General features: G+C 38.7%; 3 protein-coding genes across 7 annotated transcripts in view; 1 reads left to right on the plus strand and 2 right to left on the minus strand.

Annotated features, from left to right (window-relative positions):
* cnksr2a (connector enhancer of kinase suppressor of Ras 2a) overlaps positions 1-10,379 on the plus strand; it is a 94,622-nt gene extending 84,243 nt beyond the window's left edge. Inside the window, exon 20 of one of the 2 annotated variants that reach the window (XM_084398365.1) lies at positions 10,181-10,379. In XM_084398365.1, the coding sequence (XP_084254491.1) occupies positions 10,181-10,257 (77 nt within the window). In that variant the 3' untranslated portion in view covers positions 10,258-10,379. The remainder of the gene's footprint in view (positions 1-10,180) is intronic. The other variant, XM_084398364.1, reaches the window with a different exon arrangement.
* Positions 3,159-5,906, minus strand: klhl34 (kelch-like family member 34). The gene has a single exon (XM_084398384.1). The coding sequence runs from the start codon at positions 5,309-5,311 to the stop codon at positions 3,548-3,550; it is 1,764 nt and encodes a 587-aa protein (XP_084254510.1). The 5' UTR covers positions 5,312-5,906; the 3' UTR covers positions 3,159-3,547.
* Positions 7,019-18,498, minus strand: smpx (small muscle protein X-linked). 4 transcript variants are annotated; one of them, XM_084398392.1, is made up of 6 exons: positions 17,582-17,752; positions 16,237-16,415; positions 13,219-13,283; positions 10,143-10,229; positions 9,378-9,512; positions 7,019-8,814 (listed from the first exon to the last, which is right to left on the minus strand). In XM_084398392.1, the coding sequence occupies exons 3-5, from the start codon at positions 13,255-13,257 to the stop codon at positions 9,387-9,389; spliced, it is 252 nt and encodes an 83-aa protein (XP_084254518.1). In that variant the 5' UTR covers positions 13,258-13,283; positions 16,237-16,415; positions 17,582-17,752; the 3' UTR covers positions 7,019-8,814; positions 9,378-9,386. The 4 variants fall into 4 exon arrangements, with proteins under 4 accessions (XP_084254518.1, XP_084254519.1, XP_084254521.1 ...); XM_084398393.1 differs by lacking the exon at positions 17,582-17,752 and adding an exon at positions 17,269-17,358; XM_084398395.1 differs by lacking the exons at positions 16,237-16,415; positions 17,582-17,752 and adding an exon at positions 18,403-18,498.

An 18,498-nucleotide genomic window follows, 5' to 3' on the forward strand; every position in this document is an offset into this window, starting at 1 on the left:
CATTTATTGTGGTCCAGTGCCTTGTCCCAATCAGAAAAGAGTCAAAATAATTGAATGTAGTAATTTACAGAATGCCAAAAATGCTGTAGATAGTGTTCAGCTTGTTTTGAACCTGGAATATTTCTGCGCCTGTGCTGTAAACGCTTCTTGACCGAGAGTAACACCTTGCTAAACCGGGCCTCTGATAACGGATGAACATTCGGTGAAGTGTGTGTGCTTTGATTGGTAGAAAATAGCACAGGCTTCATTATCCAGAAGCAGCATTATCTCTGTAACTTGAGTCGGATTGTGGAAGTTCTCTCTTCGCTACAGTTTCCTGATAATATGAGGTGAAATTATGTGTCTCTGCGCAAATGAGAGATCATAATCAAAACCAGATTCACACGGGATGCTCCTAGCAAAGATTTGCATCCTTAAGTGAGCAGAGACGGCACTAACAAGTGATTGTGTACCCGTGCAGAAGGTGTGCTGTTCATCTTTTATGCTTGATCTGAAGTTTTATGGATTTTTTAGTATTGTATACCTCCGTTTGGACTCAAGTTTTCCATTTCTACAAGCTGCCATGCAGTCGTCCTCCTGTGCATTGCCGCGGGTTTAGGGACATTTGTGTCAAGCAACAGTGAGGTTTTTATGACAGCCAAGGTCACCACGACACCGCTGGTCTCAGCCCAGGGACTCGCCGATAAAAGCTGTTGCCCTGAACTCAACCCAGCATCTGTCAGAAGCAGCAGCTCAACTCCTGATATTACATGTATGTCAAAGTTCAGGAGGTCGTCCATCTTTATAAACTCTCAAAGCTACATGGCTTGTAGATACACCACAATCACATTTGTGTTTTTTTTTCTTTTTTTTCTAAACCAAAGCTGCCAAACGATTTAATGTCAGTGTTTCAACTGTCAGAAAGGCCGCTCTCAGGCGCTCAGCAAACACAAAGACGCTTTATGTGAGATTTTTAAGAACACTGAATGACCAGAAGAGTGTTTATTGTATGATAAGATGTGTATTATATGATGTACATTGATATTTCAGGTATGACTGACATAATGGAGCACATTTCATTCTGTATGTAATCTAAGACTATATTAGCTTGATTTTGACTGAGTGACTCAGGTGCTAATGTGTCCATGGGAATCATGGGAATCCATTAGCTCTTAGAGAAAGTGATTACCAGTGGATATAGAGCTACTAGAACTGATGTCTATTGGTATTTTACTTTAGTAATATATCAAAGTTATTATTATTTTAGTGCAAGACATGTTATGTTTATTTAGCAGCCCATTTTTTAACAAAGTTGTCGTACAACAATCTAGTTCATCAATATCTGTGCTGCTGCCTGTCTTTATTATGAATAGGGCATGTAATTTAGGCAGTGCAGTTTCCTATGTGTTGTGTTTAGCGTACAACCTGGTAAAGTTTACTTTATTTATGACATTATTTAAAAAGAGTTATTGCTTTATCCAGATTTAAGTGTGGTTATACCTAGAGTCAATAAACTTTTATGGATGTAATCATGCTGTATTTATTGTAAATACATGTGTTTTTTTTTACATGCTGGATACTTTAAATGAAGCGAGTTAGAATGCACATTGGAGAAGGGCGTCCTCAACATTGCCTGACAGACTGCCCAAACTTTGAGGCTGGTAAATACCGATGTAGGTCTATGTGTTCCCATTCATCTCAATGGCAGTTTCTCGGCTGGCATTTCCAACCTTGATTCTGCCATCTTTGTTTATGGTCAGGCATTCAATCCAAAATAGATTTAATCTTAAGCCAATCGCCTGAGGAGTTAAGAGCTTGACAGCCTATCCGGCAATGAGTGAAGGCACCTTTCTCCAGAGGGTGGTTCAAATGGAGGCCCATGTCAATTTCCTAGAAAGCTATTCTTTTTTTCTTCCAGAAGCTTGCTGGTTTCCAGGCTGTTCAGTGAAGGTAATGGACTCACATTTAATGGAAATGAACTGCTGGGTTTGCTCTGAGTCTTAGGTCGAGAATGGGTCTCCTTTGTTAGGGCACAAGAGGCAGTTCAGATGGGAAATTCTGATTTCTTTATTTGTCAGTCACTCTCTCTTTCCATCAACACACCAAAAAAAAAAAAAAAAAGTTAAACTATCCTAAATTTGTTTGCTGGTCTTATCTGGTGTAAACTAATCTAACCAGCAAACCAGGTTGGGCTGCTCATACTCAAATCTTTTGCTATTTTTTCTCTCATATGCTTTATTATTACCAGCACCCTTGTGTTAATGAGTAAAAAAGACTTTAAAGAAACTTTTAAGTCTGGGGTAAAAGTTTTATGTAGTCAAATCTTTTATTAATGCATTTCTCTCTTTGCTGCTCATTTGCATTGAATCATTTGTAGAATTGTCATAACAAATGTCAATATTCATTATACAGACTCGATGCTCAATGCTGCTTGAAATGCCAACACAGAAATGGTTACTACTACTAGTTTTGAACTGATTCATTTGAATCAGAAATGAATCAAACTTGCAACCTCTTCTACTGAAGGGGAAAAACAAACATGCATTATTTCATTAAAACATCTGGTTTTTTTTAATGGTTTCATGTACAAATCTATATATACTATTATAAAATAATATATTATGAATTTTTGATAGATCATCCAGCCTAGTGACTATTGTTGATGTATATCGCACTGTTTTGCAAGATTTCTGCTGTTCACTATTTGCAGTTCACCTTAATTATATTGGTTTTCTAGTCACACTACATTATCTGTGACTGGAAATCTAGATTTCCTTGCAGGGCCTGACTTTTGAGCTGTCAGATATACATGCCTATGCAGTTTTGTTTATCATTGCTCACTAAAAATCTCCTCATCCTCATTTGGCTTGTCTGCATCCCACACACACTCAGTGGTCTTGACACTTGTCCTTGCCCACTTTGAATTCCCATGTACCCTTCCAAATCAATGGTCTAATTTGGCTTTCTCTCACAGCGTCTGTGAGTGTCCTCTCCTTCATTTTAACTGCTGTCTCTTCAACTATCTACAGTCTGTATCCAGCATTCATGGCAGCTGTCCCTCTGTCATAAGACATTATGACTGTCACCTTTGATCTTCACACAGTGCCAAATAGTCAAATCTGGTCCAAACTGGACTTCAAGTGCACACTTTATGTCTGTTTTCATTTGTTCTTATCTAGATTGCTTTTCTGTTTGTTTGTCCTTTCTTCGCGCCTTTCAAGAGTGTGCAGCGGTCTGAAATTTTATCTTTAGTTCTCCAGTGTCCATACAGGAACTATGCCATTTTTCAGGACAAAGTCTTTATGACAATTCATCTATCAATGTCATGACTTTCTTTACCCTATTCATAGTGACCTACTTCCAGGTGTTCCTTACTGCTTGCTGCAAAACATACTTGACAGCATTTTACCCCCACCAAGGTCTTCTGTATCTGGGTAAATAGACTCCTGTTTTCCATGCCACTTTACAATCCATGATACAAAGAATACCCTTGTCCATCAACTCTCTCTGCCCCATGACAGCCATCTGTTTGTCTGTGTGTATGTGGGATGGTGTTTGTAATTGACTTTTAGGTCTCCGGAGGGTCTTGAAGAGTCATTATGGCACACTGAATCCCACACAAGGGCCCTGGTAGTTTACACACTTCCCTCCAGGCATCATATTCTGTGTCATACTCCAGCACGTTTGTTGTACACACCTCCTGTCCTTCCTGCCATTTTCTGCCTCCAAACATAAGCACACGTCTGCCCCCTGTTGCGGTCAAACCATAGCAGAAGCGGTCATTCAGTAGGGGCTTTAAACGGGTCCACAGGTCTTGCTCAGGACTGTAGCGTTCAATGTCACAGAAGGGCTCATACATTCCCAAAAAGGTGTAAATTCTTCCCCTCACTGTTGCCATCTGGTGGCCGAATCTGGCAATGGACATGTTACAACATCTCTGCCAGGCATCCCCCTCAACAGAATTAAAAAAATACACATCTTTGCTGCTCTCTGGGTTGTTTATATGAATGCCACCGGAGATGTAGATTCCTGTTCCAATAGTGGCACAGGCGTGTCCATGAATTGAATTTGGTAGGGATACACCACTGCGCCAGCACCCTTCACTCATATTGTACCTTTCCACAGATGACAAAGCAGGCTCACCCTTCTCGCCCCGTCCACCAATAACAAAAATAACACCTTCCATCACACAGCAGGCAAACTGTGCCCTCTTCTGCAAGAGTGGTTCCATCTCCTCCCACTGCTCAAACCGTGGGTCATAGCGCCACACCTGGTCAGTGACAGTCATCACAGCACTCTTCTCGTTCTCCTCATCCACCTGCACCACCTCACCACCTAGTACAAATAAGAAGTTCCCAACAACGCATACTCCCTGGTGCTGTATCTTATTTGGTAGGGATGCTGAAAGTGGCTGGAATTTCTTGCTGCGAGGTTCGTAGGTTAGGATCTGATTCTGGGGTCTGTTTGCTTCTGGTCCTCCCCCTATCAGAAGAATCTTGTTGCTTATGGATCTTAGGCTGGTGTGGACACTTTGAAGTAGAGGTTGTAAGGGACCCTGAAGGTGGTAGTTAAGCGCTTTCTGCACTACGCTGCGGATGAAGGGTGTACGTAGTGCAGGTTTAAGTGCACTAAGTTGAGACAGCTCTTCAGATGGCACCAGACCAAATCGGATCCGACTGATCAATGCATTACTTTGCAGGGCAGATTGTGGGTTGCACTCTAGCCAGTCCAAAACCAGCTGTAGAAGTTCTGTCTCCTTCACTCCTGGCATCTCCTCAGCTACAAGCACCTCTTGCAGAGAATCAAGGTTTAACTCCATTATCTCAGTCTTGTATTCCTCAGTTGCAAGTATTCTGCACATGTTTCTGGCAATGAAAGAGTTGCTGTCATTGAAGGCTTCAGAAAGGCCATAGCATGCTGCTATGTTAGCAAAAAAGCAGCAATTGTCAGGAGCAATGCTCTCTGAGATGTACTGAGTACAAAGATGCACAGCGTGGGTGATCTGTAGATAGCAGGCAGCCTGCAGTGTGACCTCCAAAGTGGAGGGTGACAGTGAGATCCATGAGGTGTAGATGAAGTCCAGTATCTGCTCCAGGCCCAGAGATGACAGGGCTGGCAAGCTGATAGTATGAGTACTGGATTCCAGAGTGTAGTCTTGGAACATAGACCAGAAGTAGTCACTGGAACAGGCTAGTAAAGTGCGATGAGCAGGGAACTCCACACCTTCCGCCTCCAAAACAACATCACACATTCGACCCTCCAGACGCAAGCTCTGGTACCGAGACAGAACACCTTCTCCATGAGTGCTGCTGAGCATCAGATAATAATTCATCACTAGGAGAGTAATGAAGAAAGATAAGGAAGACCAGGGTCAAGAACAGGTGAGTTAAAGAGAGAAAGGAAGGGAAAGAGGTAGAGGTGGATAGGTCGTCTTGCTCCTGCAAAAGTCATCAAAAGTAAAGAAGACCGCAGGAAGAAAAGGTCCGCCGCACCAGCCGCGTCTGTTGGGATGTGGTCCATGACTTCTGCAGGCATCAAATGCGTAATCTTGTAAAGGGGAGGGTCAACCATTGCTCCTCCACCCAGTGGGCAGCCTCCAAACCTCTTGCCTCAACAAGTTAGGCATGTGTTTTCTACCAGATCTCTAAAAGGGAGGGGGGAATGGATTGGCAGACATTTTGGGGCCACAAGGGGTAAACACAGCCTCAAGCTAGTTGCCCTTTCCCTTTAGTTAGATGGGAACACAGAGAGCAGGAGGGATCATGCCGGGGGTTTATTATGATATGCAGATCTGAAGTCATCCCTTGATAAATACAGGAGTTAGTCAGCACTGTGGATTTCTGTCTGTCGCCACCAGAAGCCACATCTCACCAAGGTGACAGGAATAGAAACTCAGAGTTTATCAAAAGGACAGCCAGGACACAGTCTAGCCCCCCAAAAAAAAAGAGAAAGAGAAAGGATTGGCAGTGAGAATCCCGTCTATAAGAACCATAGGGAGATTGTTCAGACAGTGTCAGGAAGGCACAAAGATAAAAAAAAGACAATAAAATTTGTTTTAGAACCACAGAGATGTTGGCTAGATTACTGATGTGTGAGGTTGATTTATAGACTTGTATTTGTGTGTAAGTGTGATCCACAGCAAAAAGGAAACATCCCATCCTCGTGAACATCGTTCCTGTCATTCTCCCTGAATAGCTACTGGCTCAAAGCTGGGATGGGGCAGCATCAGGCCAGGTTGCAGAGCGGGTATTAAGTATAAGAGCGAGGGGTGATTATGATAGAGCTTCTCGTATCATTCTCACACCCTCTCCTCATAGTCACACTGGTTTCTCCTCTGTCTAGCACAATGCTATGTATTGTATTGCAAATGCTTGACATTGGAGACACATCTATCAAGGTAATTGGTAACTGGAGTCATTTGTGAATTCACTATCACTCAAGTGCAGCTGCAATAAGGTCATGATGAATCAAATGGGGGTGTGTTTGTGTGCTATGTGTCTCAAGGAAGTGATTTTGTAGACACTGTTTGTTCTGCCAAATCCTGTGCATATACAACCCCTTCGGATTCTCGCTTTAAAATGAATAATTGGCCTTTTAGGGACCTTGGCATGTCTTTACAGTCTGCATCAGCAGATATATATTTAAATGCACCAAAACAACTGCCATGGTTTAAATTAGATGCATTAACTATGCCGCACTTTTTATATTTCGTCAACAAAACCAGACTCCACTGCATTGCATGCTTTAAGGTCTTTTGCAGGATCATACTCTCTTCCACCACTGCAAAATCTATAAATACAATTTATGATAAACTGTTTTACACCTGATGGGTTTATTAGTGCATATACAGATGATTTGTGTGTCTAGGCACTTTGTGAGTGTGTTTGTGTTCTCTGGTGACCCTTCAGTCAAGAAATGAGTGGCTGTAGACCTGATTGGCTTTCTAAATATAACTGTCTGTTCTTCCTGTTAGGGGTTTTGTTTGGCTCTGGTGGTCATGGTGAACTATTTTAATAATAACTGGTGAGCATAAAGCTTTAGGTAAGAAAATCCTTTTAATTAACAAACATATTTTATTTTGCGGTGAGAAGTTTTAGAACTACAGACTCTCTCTCTCTTCGCATTGCATTATGGGTAATGAGGGCATTATGAAGGCTTAGTTGATTAGTTGGACAGCTGATCACTCTGTCTGTGTTCCAGGCACCTCTGCCAGATGCTTAATCCTGAAATATTCCATTCCATATCCACATGATTGATAGGTCCTGTTCCACCATTGTACTCATTGTCTTTTGTAGTGTTTGTGGCCATTTCTTTGCTCTCCTAGGTTTTTCCAAATAGATAACCAGTCAAATGTTGGACATGCCGTTATTTAGTACTACTATTTTCCATTTTATGTGCCATTTTAGAATAAAAGCAAGTCTTCAAAACTATGAAACTACAAATTAAAATGTGCAAATTATGCTAAATAAAGATTCTTCAAAGTCGCCACCCTTAATCTAGATGCGGTGCATCCTGGGAAGCTTTTTCAAATGGCTTGAATACATTTCCATGTACGCTGAATACTTGTTGGTTGTTTGCCTTTCACTTCGCAATCCAATTAATTTCACAAAACTTTGTCTTTAATCCAGTCAGACATTTGTATTTGTATGGTGCTTTTCACAATACACATTGTTTCAAAGGAAACTTACAGAAAATAGAGCCTTACAAATTAAAGAAATACATATGTAGACACAATTAATCTGCATTGTACGTTTCCCAGCTTTTGACTAATAGCTCCTAATGCAACTTACTCTGATCTAAGGAGCGATACATACTTTAATAAGGACACTTTCACCCAAAGGTCATGACACCTGCTGCTAGTAAACTACAGATTGCAGATCACTGTAGATCACAGAACAGAACAGACACACATGATGTGATTTACAAGCGAGAAGATGAGCATCTTTGCACTGTTAAACTGATCTCGGTTTATGTACATAGCAAACTGATAGTGCAGCATTTGAAATCCAGTTCTATTTGTTCAAGGATAACAAGTGTTGGCTTCCTCCTACGGGTTTGCTCTTGGAGAGAACGTGAAATCATGTTTTATTATGCAACAGCCTACTCATGTACTGCAACACACAAGAACAAAGCCATAGATAAAGAAAAAGTAGGGAGCGAAAACAAGCCTGCAGCTTGGCCATTTTAAGTAGGGCTGTCAATCGTAGGAAAATTAATCAAATGAAATGCACGGTTTTCTGATTAATTTATACAATTTGATGCAATTATTTGCATAATAATCACTCTAGATGTAAAATGTATCAAGAACATTGATTTTATGGTGTCACGTTTTAACAAGTTTAGACAGAATCTGGCTGAAGAATGGAGGAATTTTAAGATGAATCAATGCCTTCAGTCATATATTCTGTTTTATGACTCGATGGTAGTAGGAGAATACAGAACTACTATAAAATCAAACTTAAAGGGATAGTTCACTCATGAGGGTGAGTAAATGACAGAATTTCATTTTGGGTAAACTATCCCTTTAAGTTAAGCACACAGAACATTTTTAAACGCAAAATACAGAATACGATGCTTGGTGGTTTAAACAGTGATGACCTATATTTTGACAGACAAAACCATGGTTCAGAGCTTTGAATTGCTCAATTCCCATCAGTCTTTGCTTCGATAGAATCCACCCCCTTTCTTCATTCTCAGGTCAGTTGGTAGTGTCATCATTAAGGCTTGCCAATGATTCCTTTGCGATCGATTCTCTGGGATTTTGTGTTAAATACATGAATCTGATTGGATGGAGACCGTAACCAAAGCCTTGGATAAAATGGGGGGTGGAGTCACCTGTTAAAATGAGAATTGGTTAAATAGGTTTACAAGCAATAAAAACATGGTATAATCTCAAGGTTGTTTGCTTGGCAAAATGTATTTTTAATTCTGTCACACATATAGTAGGTCACACACAGTGCATGTTTTGCTCTATAATAGGAAGGTCTTGTGAGGCATGCTGGGACTGCACAACAGACTGACTTTCACTGCCCCACTGATCTGTGGAGTATTAATAGAGCCTGATTCACCATCATACCCTCACACACTCAAAAACAGCTACTCACACACTCCAGCATGCATGCTAACACACGTGCAAACTGCTTTTACAGCTACTGACACCATGTGGTCATTTGTGTGAACAGCATGGGGACTTTCTAAATGATTTCAGTGTGGGCGTTTAGAAAACCGATTGCTCTTGTGTTCCTGCTTCTTTGTGTGTGTGTGTGTGTGTGTGTGTGTGTGTGTGTGTGTGTGTGCGCGCATAAGATAAGAAAAGAACCAACAATGTTTGACTAACCAAAAATGGTAGACAGGGGGGGAAATGGGTGTGAGTGTGTATATTTGACTGTCAGAGTTACCTGTGTTGTTTAGTCTTTGGTGACCCATTTTAGTTCACTTTTTACATTCTGGATCTCGGAGAGGTTCACGGCGGGGCCCGGTAGTTTCACGGCACCAGGCAGGGGCTTTTTCTCCTCTGGAGTGCCTGGGGATGGCTATGAAACCAACAGTTGTGGGAGATATTACTGAGTGGCCCTCACAAAATCTCTCAAGAATGAGTTGAATGTCATATTTTACCCCCAAAATAAAAATACTATTTTTGGACCAAAAGGTGGTAGTAATATTATTTCATTATGTTTTCAGACGTTTTTTTGTAATTCTTTTTTTTCCTTGCAATTATTTAACATACTACCATAATGTATAAATACAACCATATATATGCATATTTCCCCATATAGACATATTCTATCAAATAAACATTTAAATAGTTTATCAGTAATTGTATATACATATATACATACATACATGAATATATATTATTATTATTATTATTATTATTTTTGCTAATGATGCTTCTCATCAACGTAAATACTATCATGAAGTACTAATAAATGCTTTTTAAATAATATATCCTTAATACATTTTATGTATTTATATAATTTATAAATTCAAATGTAAAAAGTCCATCTATTGCTGCAATAAGGGAGCAGAGAGAAGTATGCTTATTTTTCATAATAAATGTAAATGGGGCAAAAATATGTTTTTTTCTCTTTACTGTAGGAAAAGTCTAATTTACTTAATTGTGTAAGTGTGTGCATGTGTGCTTGTTTCCAGCAGAATCTGACCTCCTCTGTGTCTACTGTATCTTCTCTCCTCTTCACAGGATGTCCCGCCCCAGGACGCAGAGCCCCCATTGGAATATTAAGGTTGGCCTTTGAGACAGACAAGAAAATGCATTGAGACAGTTACCATCGCTGCTATACCCTCACAGGGACACTGCTCATTTACTCCTGTAACCACACCACAATACCAAAGTCATTTAAGCTCATGTAATATTGTGTAGTTGTCGAAACCAAACCTTTCCACAAAACCTGCTGGACGTGTCTTCCTGCTGGAGTTTGTATTTCATAAAGAGCAAAGTGCCTGTATGGAAATGAGCTGCTGGCAACAGATAAAACAGTGAGATGACAGACATCTCTCTGTTTGCTGAAGCCCGAAGCAGACAGCCTGTCTTTTTTTTCTTTTTTTTGTCTGGTCTTTATTAAATGCGTCTAAAAGCAGCATGAAAACGAAATTCCAAATGTGTTTACAAATTTACACTAGGAAGAAACCCTGAAAGGATCAGGATTCTTGCCACATTTCTTCTCATATATATTTTTAGCATGTTTGTCTTAGCCATTCCATTATTTGTGGGTGAATCTCACGGAAACCAGGTCACATAAGAAATTAAATTTCGCATAAATAGCATTATTTTCATGACAATTAAACACATTTCCCCCAAAATTCTTATTATCCAACTGTCATTCTTAATTTTATATTAATATAATTATAAATATAATTTAAAAGTAATATATTTTCACATTAGGGAAATACGTTTTTATTTGCACTATGGTAGTGAGAATTTAGAGGGGAAACGTATGGAAGCTTGTTTCCGCCACAGAATAAAACATTTTAAGAGATAATTGCGACTTTTTATCTCACAATTGCGAGTTTATATCTGACTTTATTTCTCAGAATTTTGAGATATAAAGTCAGAATTGCGTGAAATAAAGTCGCAATTGCGTGTTATAAAGTCAGAATTGCGAGATATAAACTCAGAATTGCGAGATATAAAGTCGCAATTGCGTCTTATAAAGTCCGAATTCTGACTTTTTTTCTCGCAATTGCGACTTTACATCACGCAATTCTGACTTTATAATACGCAATTGGGAGATATAAAGTCAGAATTGTGAGATAAACTATTCTGAGGTAAAAAAAAAAATTCTTTTTCTTAGAATTGGACTTTATATCTCACAATTGTGAGTTTATATCTCACAATTCTGAGAAAAGATGTCAGAATTGCGAGATATAAAGTCGCAATTGCGAGAAAAAAAGTCAGAATTCTGACTTTATATCATGCAATTGCGACTTTATATCATGCAATTCTGACTTTATAACACGCAATACTGACTTTATTTCACGCAATTCTGACTTTATATCTCGCAATTCTGACTTTATAAGACGCAATTGCGACTTTATTTCACGGAATTCTGACTTTGTATCTCGCAATTCTGAGAAATAAAGTCAGAATTGCGAGATGTAAACTCGCAATTGTGAGATAAAAAGTCGCAATTATCTTTTTTTTTTTTTTTGTGGCGGAAACAAGCTTCCATAGTAACGTTTAATTATTATAATAAAAAATAATGTCACAATGCAAAATTGGCTCTTGGGGTTCTTCAATTTCCATATACACTCTTAGAACGCTCTATATAGAACCCTAGGATTCTTGACTTAAAGAACGCTTTATGCTAAAAAGGTTCAATCTTAAAGGATTGCATAATACTTTTATGTTTAATGAGTTATTTCAAATTTTCAAGAGCACTTTTTAACCCCTAAAACTGTATTAAAAACAAAATGAATTTATTAAATCCATAAAAAGATCCCATGATGGGAACCACTAAAAATAACCTTTTCTTCTAAGAGTGTAGTCACAACACTCAAGGTTCAATTTACATTGCATTTCGTGTTTTGATTAGAGCATGTGAGATCCCTCAACCAATCGCGAACGTCCCTAAAGAGTAGACTTCACTCCAGTTTTGCATGCATTTCATGGTCCAGTACATCTAACCCTTGCATTTGTTCTACTCTATATAAGCTGCTGGATGAAATATTGGCTGTTTTAGGCTGTACAGTAGTGACCATGTGTTCCTGTCTCTGCATGCATGACCTCTCTTCCTTCTGTCTGTGTTCTCTAATGTATCCTGTATCCTGAATCTTGTGTATTTTTGGGCTTTTTATGGATTTGTGTGTATATGGAGAGTTTTTATGGAAAGATAAAGGTGTCTATTTTTGGCTGAAGTGTTCATTGTCTGTAAAAATTGTCTCTACACTGTGGTGAACTGTTATAAGAGTGTCTACGTTATGTTCCTAGCCAGACATATATATATATATATATATATATATATATATGTGTGTGTGTGTGTGTGTGTGCGTGTGTGTGTGTATGTGAACACTTTGGATTTCTGCATAAATTGGTCATAACGTGATCTGATCGCATCAACTGTCACATCAATAGACAAACAGTCTGCTTAAATTACAAACAACACAATTCTTACATATTTATTGAACACAAAAGAACGTTTGATAGAGGTTTATGCTGCCTCTTAAGGATGTACAGTATATAACTAGATATCACATACTTTTTTAATTGTTTTCACAGTGTGCTCCATAAAGACATGACAAGATATCCTTTTTGTTGAAGATCATATCACATTTTTAACCACTTTATGCAGAAATGTAAATTCACAGGGTTCGCATATTTTTTTCCCATCAACTGTATCAAAAGTGAAAAGGCTATAAGGATTTCAGTTAAAGTGTACAAGTCTATTTTTATATAAATTGTTTCTGTGTGGATAAGAAAGGTTTCCTACCAAGACAAAAAGCTGGACACACATCAACAACATGCAGTAATGCATTTTCATTTACTTGTCAATGGCCTTGTGTGCACTGTAATGCATTGTACATTGAAATGTGTTTTTACAGTTATAACTCAGTGTTCAAAATAAGAGACCGGCTTTTCAGATTAAAATCTGTTGGGTTGACATGTTTGAGTGTTTTTGAGCAAAGAAAAGCTCCATTTTGTGCCACTAAAATCAACACAAAGGCTCACTAACTATTCTTAAATTATGTGCAAACAAAAAAAAACACACACCATTTACTCACCTGCAGGGCTTTGACATTGGTCGACGGCTGTTTAGACATTCTGTGCAGTTGTGTCCGCGTTTCTGCTGTAAAAAAGACAGGAATAGACTGAATGCATTGATCAGCTAGATAGACTGGCCTGCTGTGGGTTTGAATACATGTATTTTGTCCGGGGAAAAGTAAAGCCCCCCTGCGGCTCTCAGGTGCCCGTGGATAGTCTTTCAGTTGCTTAGTGACTCCTGCAGTGAGGAGCAGGTAGCAGCTCTTACCCCTGAATCATTTATGTTAACATGGAGAGAACAGGGCTGGGATAACACAAACCTACACACACGGTATACTGGATATGGAACATGAGGTGGAATATGTACTGATGTTGTAAATTAATATATGCATAATGCCATAGTTCAGCATGAATTTTGTATTGCTCAGTGGCTGCTCATTTGGTCCAGTTTTACAGACAAGGCTTAAGTCTTGTCCTGGACTATAATGCATGTTTGAGCTGTTTTAACTGAAAGCAACTTGCACTGACATACTTATCTTAAAATATGTCAGTGCCATTGTTTTGTCTCAAGATGCACACCAGTGATGTTTTTTTCTAAGGAATGTTTATAAAAGCTACTAAAATGTCCTAATTTAGCTAAGGCCTAATCCTGGCTTAATCTAAACCCTGTCTGTGAAACCGGGCCTTAATTGCAGACTTTCATATTTTGGCGGATTTGAGCATAGTTTATGATAATGTTGAGAACTTTTTCAAAACATGAGGTTACCGGCTTTTTCTGAACCCCCCCCCCCCCAAAAGCAAAAGTTTCAGTTGATCTCATTGCTGTCCGATCTTTCCTTTGTTTTCACAAAAAAAGCACCTGAAAATGTCAGGCTAAATTTGACTTTAAAAGGTTACTGCTAAATTTTCAACAAGATCTGTCCATCTCAGCTTCAAAAGAATCAAGGGACATTGATGAATAGCCTTTCAATGGATATTTATCATTTCTTGGACAATATATTGATTCAGACAGTATATCAGTCAGTTTCAGTATCAGCATTAACTGAACATTATAGAACTGAAGATAAAAAATGCAGGATGTAGAAAATAAACAAATACTTTCATAAACAATGATGTGCATTATTATTATTATTCTATACTGATTAACATAATAATGATGCAAGGCAGTGAAAAGGCCTACAAATGACCCATGGAGAACTCTCTAGAAATTTGAAGAGATTACATTTGCATACTAGGCAACACAAACCGACATGGAAACAAACACATTTCACCATCATTTCAAACAGAGCAGAATGAAAGTTGAATCACTCTAATTTTGTGTTTCCGAAAAGAAGCTGTTCAGAAATTTGTAAAATCATCCAGTGACCTAATGAACACAGCTGTAGGCAGATGAGCTTTGATTATGTGCTTGCGGGGAGCTTTCTGCCCATAATTTGCTCGGTTATTCTGCTGATGGAACGTCCCGCTGAAAACACCTGGCATATCTCCAGTGAACTATACAGCCATCATAACGCATTCGCAATATTATATCAAATCTTTCAACATCTCCCTCCTTCTCTAACTATCTTATTGGGCTATGATCAACCATATCATGTCGGTTGGGGCTCACAGAGAGGTTCACAACCTTAGCAACCGTGTTGTTTGCACATCAACAGCGGTGCATTAGGACTTTAAGTAGTCACTACTGCCGAGCGTTGAGCTAAATTTACCTTTTAAAGAGCAGCAAGCACTACGCCAGCTGTCTGACACTGCTCCAAAATACCCTCCTTAAAGGGATACTTCACCTAAAAATATTTTAAAAATCTGTCATCATTTACTCACCCTCATGTTGTTCCAAACCTGTATGAGTTTCTTTTGTTCTGCCGAACACAAAAGAAGATATTTTGAAGAATATGGGTAACCAAACAGTTTATGGGCATCATTGACTTCCATAGTAATAATTTCCCATGCAATGGAAGTCAATGGGGCCCATCAACTGTTTGGTTGCCCATATTCTTCAAAATATCTTCTTTTGTGTTCAGCAGAAGGAAGAAATTCATACAGGTTTGGAACAACTTGGTGAACTGTGTCTTTAAAGCAAAGTCTAGCAAACAAAAATCAAATTAAAGATACTGTCAATATAAAAAATAAAAAAAACCCCATCTAATTACAGCATAAAACTTGGATCAAACCACCTTTAGCAAAGACTATGACTAGAACAGAAGGTTCATTTTTGGTTCCTAGATCAATTTAACCTCCTACAGGATCACAAACCAGCCCACCAGATACCGGAATCTCACACTGAATAATGCATTTCCAAAAACTCCCACAATGCTTTCACAGGCACAGTTTATTTGCATTGCTGGAAACCTCCCAGAAGTTCTAGACCTTTCCAACCTGTCTGACAAAAATTCTCTCTATCTTGTATTTTTCAAAATGAAATGTGTATTTGACACTGCGGCACCTGAGGTCGATGTCCAACTCTGGTGTTGAGCTGTTTTTTCAACAGATTAATTGAATTTAACATTCGGAATAACACTGTTTATTATGTAAATCATCAAACGTCATCACAGTCCTATGCTTAGATGAGATGTCTACTGCAGGAAAACCACAAGATAGACAGAAAAAAGTATAATTTACATGCATATCATCAAAGAATGCTAATGCTTATGTAAAGGCAGTTACAGTTTACAGTTAAACCTGCCTGTTGTTCCATAGTGTGTTACATAGGCCGAATCCTGCCAGAGGCCTGAGTCATTATCACAGACTTAATCATATTTCAGAAACAAGTCCCCACAAACAAACAAATATATGCATCCTTATGTAATTAGTAAGAAAAGTGAGAGTACTTTTAGAGAAAGATAGAAGAAATCGAGAAGTCCTCCAAGTTGTTTTGATTTAAACAAATGTTATTGGTCTCATTATATCACTATATTGCATAATTTACCCAAAGTAAGCCCGTCCCCTATATTCATTGTGACCTTTAGTACCGTTATAGTTTCACACACATACACATGACCACACACATCTTCCCTCTGCCCTCAAAAAAAGTTGCATACCTGCTGCCGTAACAGTAAACCACTGTTCCCTGTTGTGTGAGACAGACAGGACAAATGCCGATCTATCTTTCTCTCTCTCTCTCTCTCTTCTCTCTTTTCAGACTAAAGCAGTCTTGACTTCTGTGGTCCACGGTTCTGGTTCTGTTCAACACCTCTGTCTCTCTTTCCCTCACTCCAGGCTGTAGAGGAGCAGGGGATTCCGTTCATATCTGGGATTTGTTCACACTATAAATAGTAGTGTGATACACAGAGGGGACCTGCTTTCTGTCCACCCTGACTGTTCGCTTCAGACAGCCTAGTACACATGTATGCCCCATCAAAAGCCCCATTCACAGTCCTGTCACTATATACACACACAGTGTGGTCCTAAAGTCCGAGAACTGTGAGAATCTGGGATTTAAAATATATTTAAACATGGAAATAAAGTTTTGGAAAAGAATATTAATAAGAAATGTTATGCACTATTTCTGCCATCAAGTAGGCTACATTAGTGACATTGGTCATGTGACTCCAATAAGACGTTTTTGCTTCCATTGAAACATTAATAAAAATTATTTATTATTTTATATTATTAATAGAAATAATTAAACTTGCCAAGGATCAATAATATATAAAGTTATATAAAATATTAAAATGTTACATCTTACATATACATTGTATATATTGTGTGTGTGTATACTGTATATATATACATACAGTACACACACACACAGACACACACACAAGTAAACAAATAAAATAAACTAGCCTACAATAAATGACATAATATATAACATTAATATATTATTAATAACAATATTTTAAACATAAACCTAATGTTAATTATCCACCCATCTAATATTAAGTATATAACTTATATTGTTTATTTATATAATATATGCTTATTTATATTATTAATAAATACATTAATAGGTATATAGCCTATGATAATATATATAAAAAATTAACAACATTGATAGTATATATATATATATATATATATATATATCATATTATTTATTTTATATTAAATATATAAATAAATAAACTTGCCTAGTCATCTCAGGCTTTTCAAACCCCACTGTATATGCACACAAGAACACAGAATAAAAAATTGCCACTGCTTGTTACATTTGCATGTGTAATGTGTACTAGGGTATATTTAGGAGACTATAACCTAGATCAAAATGTCCTCGATATGCCTGAACATAAGAGAGAATGTACAACTTAAAGCTGCAGTACTATATAGCAGATAATGAAGATGGAAGAAAAAAGAGAATTCAGAAAGAGTGAACGGTGATAGACGAGTACACTTTGGCTTTGCACGACACAGGACCCTAACATCATGACCCCACTGTGCCCTTACCTGTTCAGCTGCCAGCGTGAGGTCCACACCTCCTCACTGCTTTCTGTTCTGATATGATGCCCAGTCAAAAGCCCTGCCTGTTCTCTGCGAGGTCCTCTTCTGTACTCTTCTACGCAGTCAGAGAATCACTGTGCGACAATACTTATTAAGATCATGACCTAATTTAGGCTCCAGTACGCAGAGCCCAGGGAGACGTCTGATTGGCCCGTGGTTTGACATGACGACCCATTCCCAGTGGTAGCAGCACTTCCAGTTTAGAGGAGTTTCAGATCTTAATCTAGGCTGATTTTAACCCACAACCGGACAGGTATAAACAAACGATGGAAGCCGCACATAATTTCCCTGGAAAATGTATTTTTCTTAAACTTAGTGCTAGCAACACCAAAGTAATGGGTTTGGGGGCAGTCGTGGCCTAATGGTTAAAGAGTCAGACTGGTAACCTGAAGATTGTGGGTTCGATTCCCAATACTGCAGGAAATGACTCAAGGGCACTTGAGCAAGACACCTAACCCCCAATCGCTCCCCGGGCGCCACAACAAAAATGGCTGCCCACTGCTCCGGGTGTGTGTGTTCAAGGTTTGCAATGTGTGTGTTCACTACTCACTGCTCCTAACTTGGATGGGTTAAATGTAGAGGACAAATTTCGACTATGGGTTACTTGGCCTTCACATGAGATAAAAGCGTCTTCCAAATGCATAAATGCGAAATATTATTGCGGTAAATGTGTATACTGTAATAAACTAAACATTTGCAAGGGTAAATATCAAACCACAAACATAAAGCGGAGAAAATAAGACTATAAAAACATCCTCTGTCCTTACCTGGTGCCACTCAGACTTGGCGTGTGATCCTGCTCACCCAGTTCCTTCAGTGCTCAGTGTAAAGCTGTACTGGAGCCACAGCTGATGGGTGACAGC

This window comes from Rutilus rutilus (assembly GCF_951802725.1).
Source record: "Rutilus rutilus genome assembly, chromosome: 24".
Taxonomy (NCBI): Eukaryota; Metazoa; Chordata; class Actinopteri; order Cypriniformes; family Leuciscidae; genus Rutilus; species Rutilus rutilus.

Bases quoted from the DNA above. Each gene is read 5' to 3' on its own strand.
- klhl34 (XM_084398384.1), bottom strand. From the start codon at position 5,311: ATGAATTATTATCTGATGCTCAGCAGCACTCATGGAGAAGGTGTTCTG.
- smpx (XM_084398395.1), bottom strand. From the start codon at position 13,257: ATGTCTAAACAGCCGTCGACCAATGTCAAAGCCCTGCAG. The intron at 10,230-13,218 runs GTGAGTAAATGG...TCTGTCTCAAAG, and splicing joins CCAATGTCAAAGCCCTGCAG to GCCAACCTTAATATTCCAAT. The intron at 9,513-10,142 runs GTCAGATTCTGC...TTGGTTTCATAG, and splicing joins ATACAGTAGACACAGAGGAG to CCATCCCCAGGCACTCCAGA.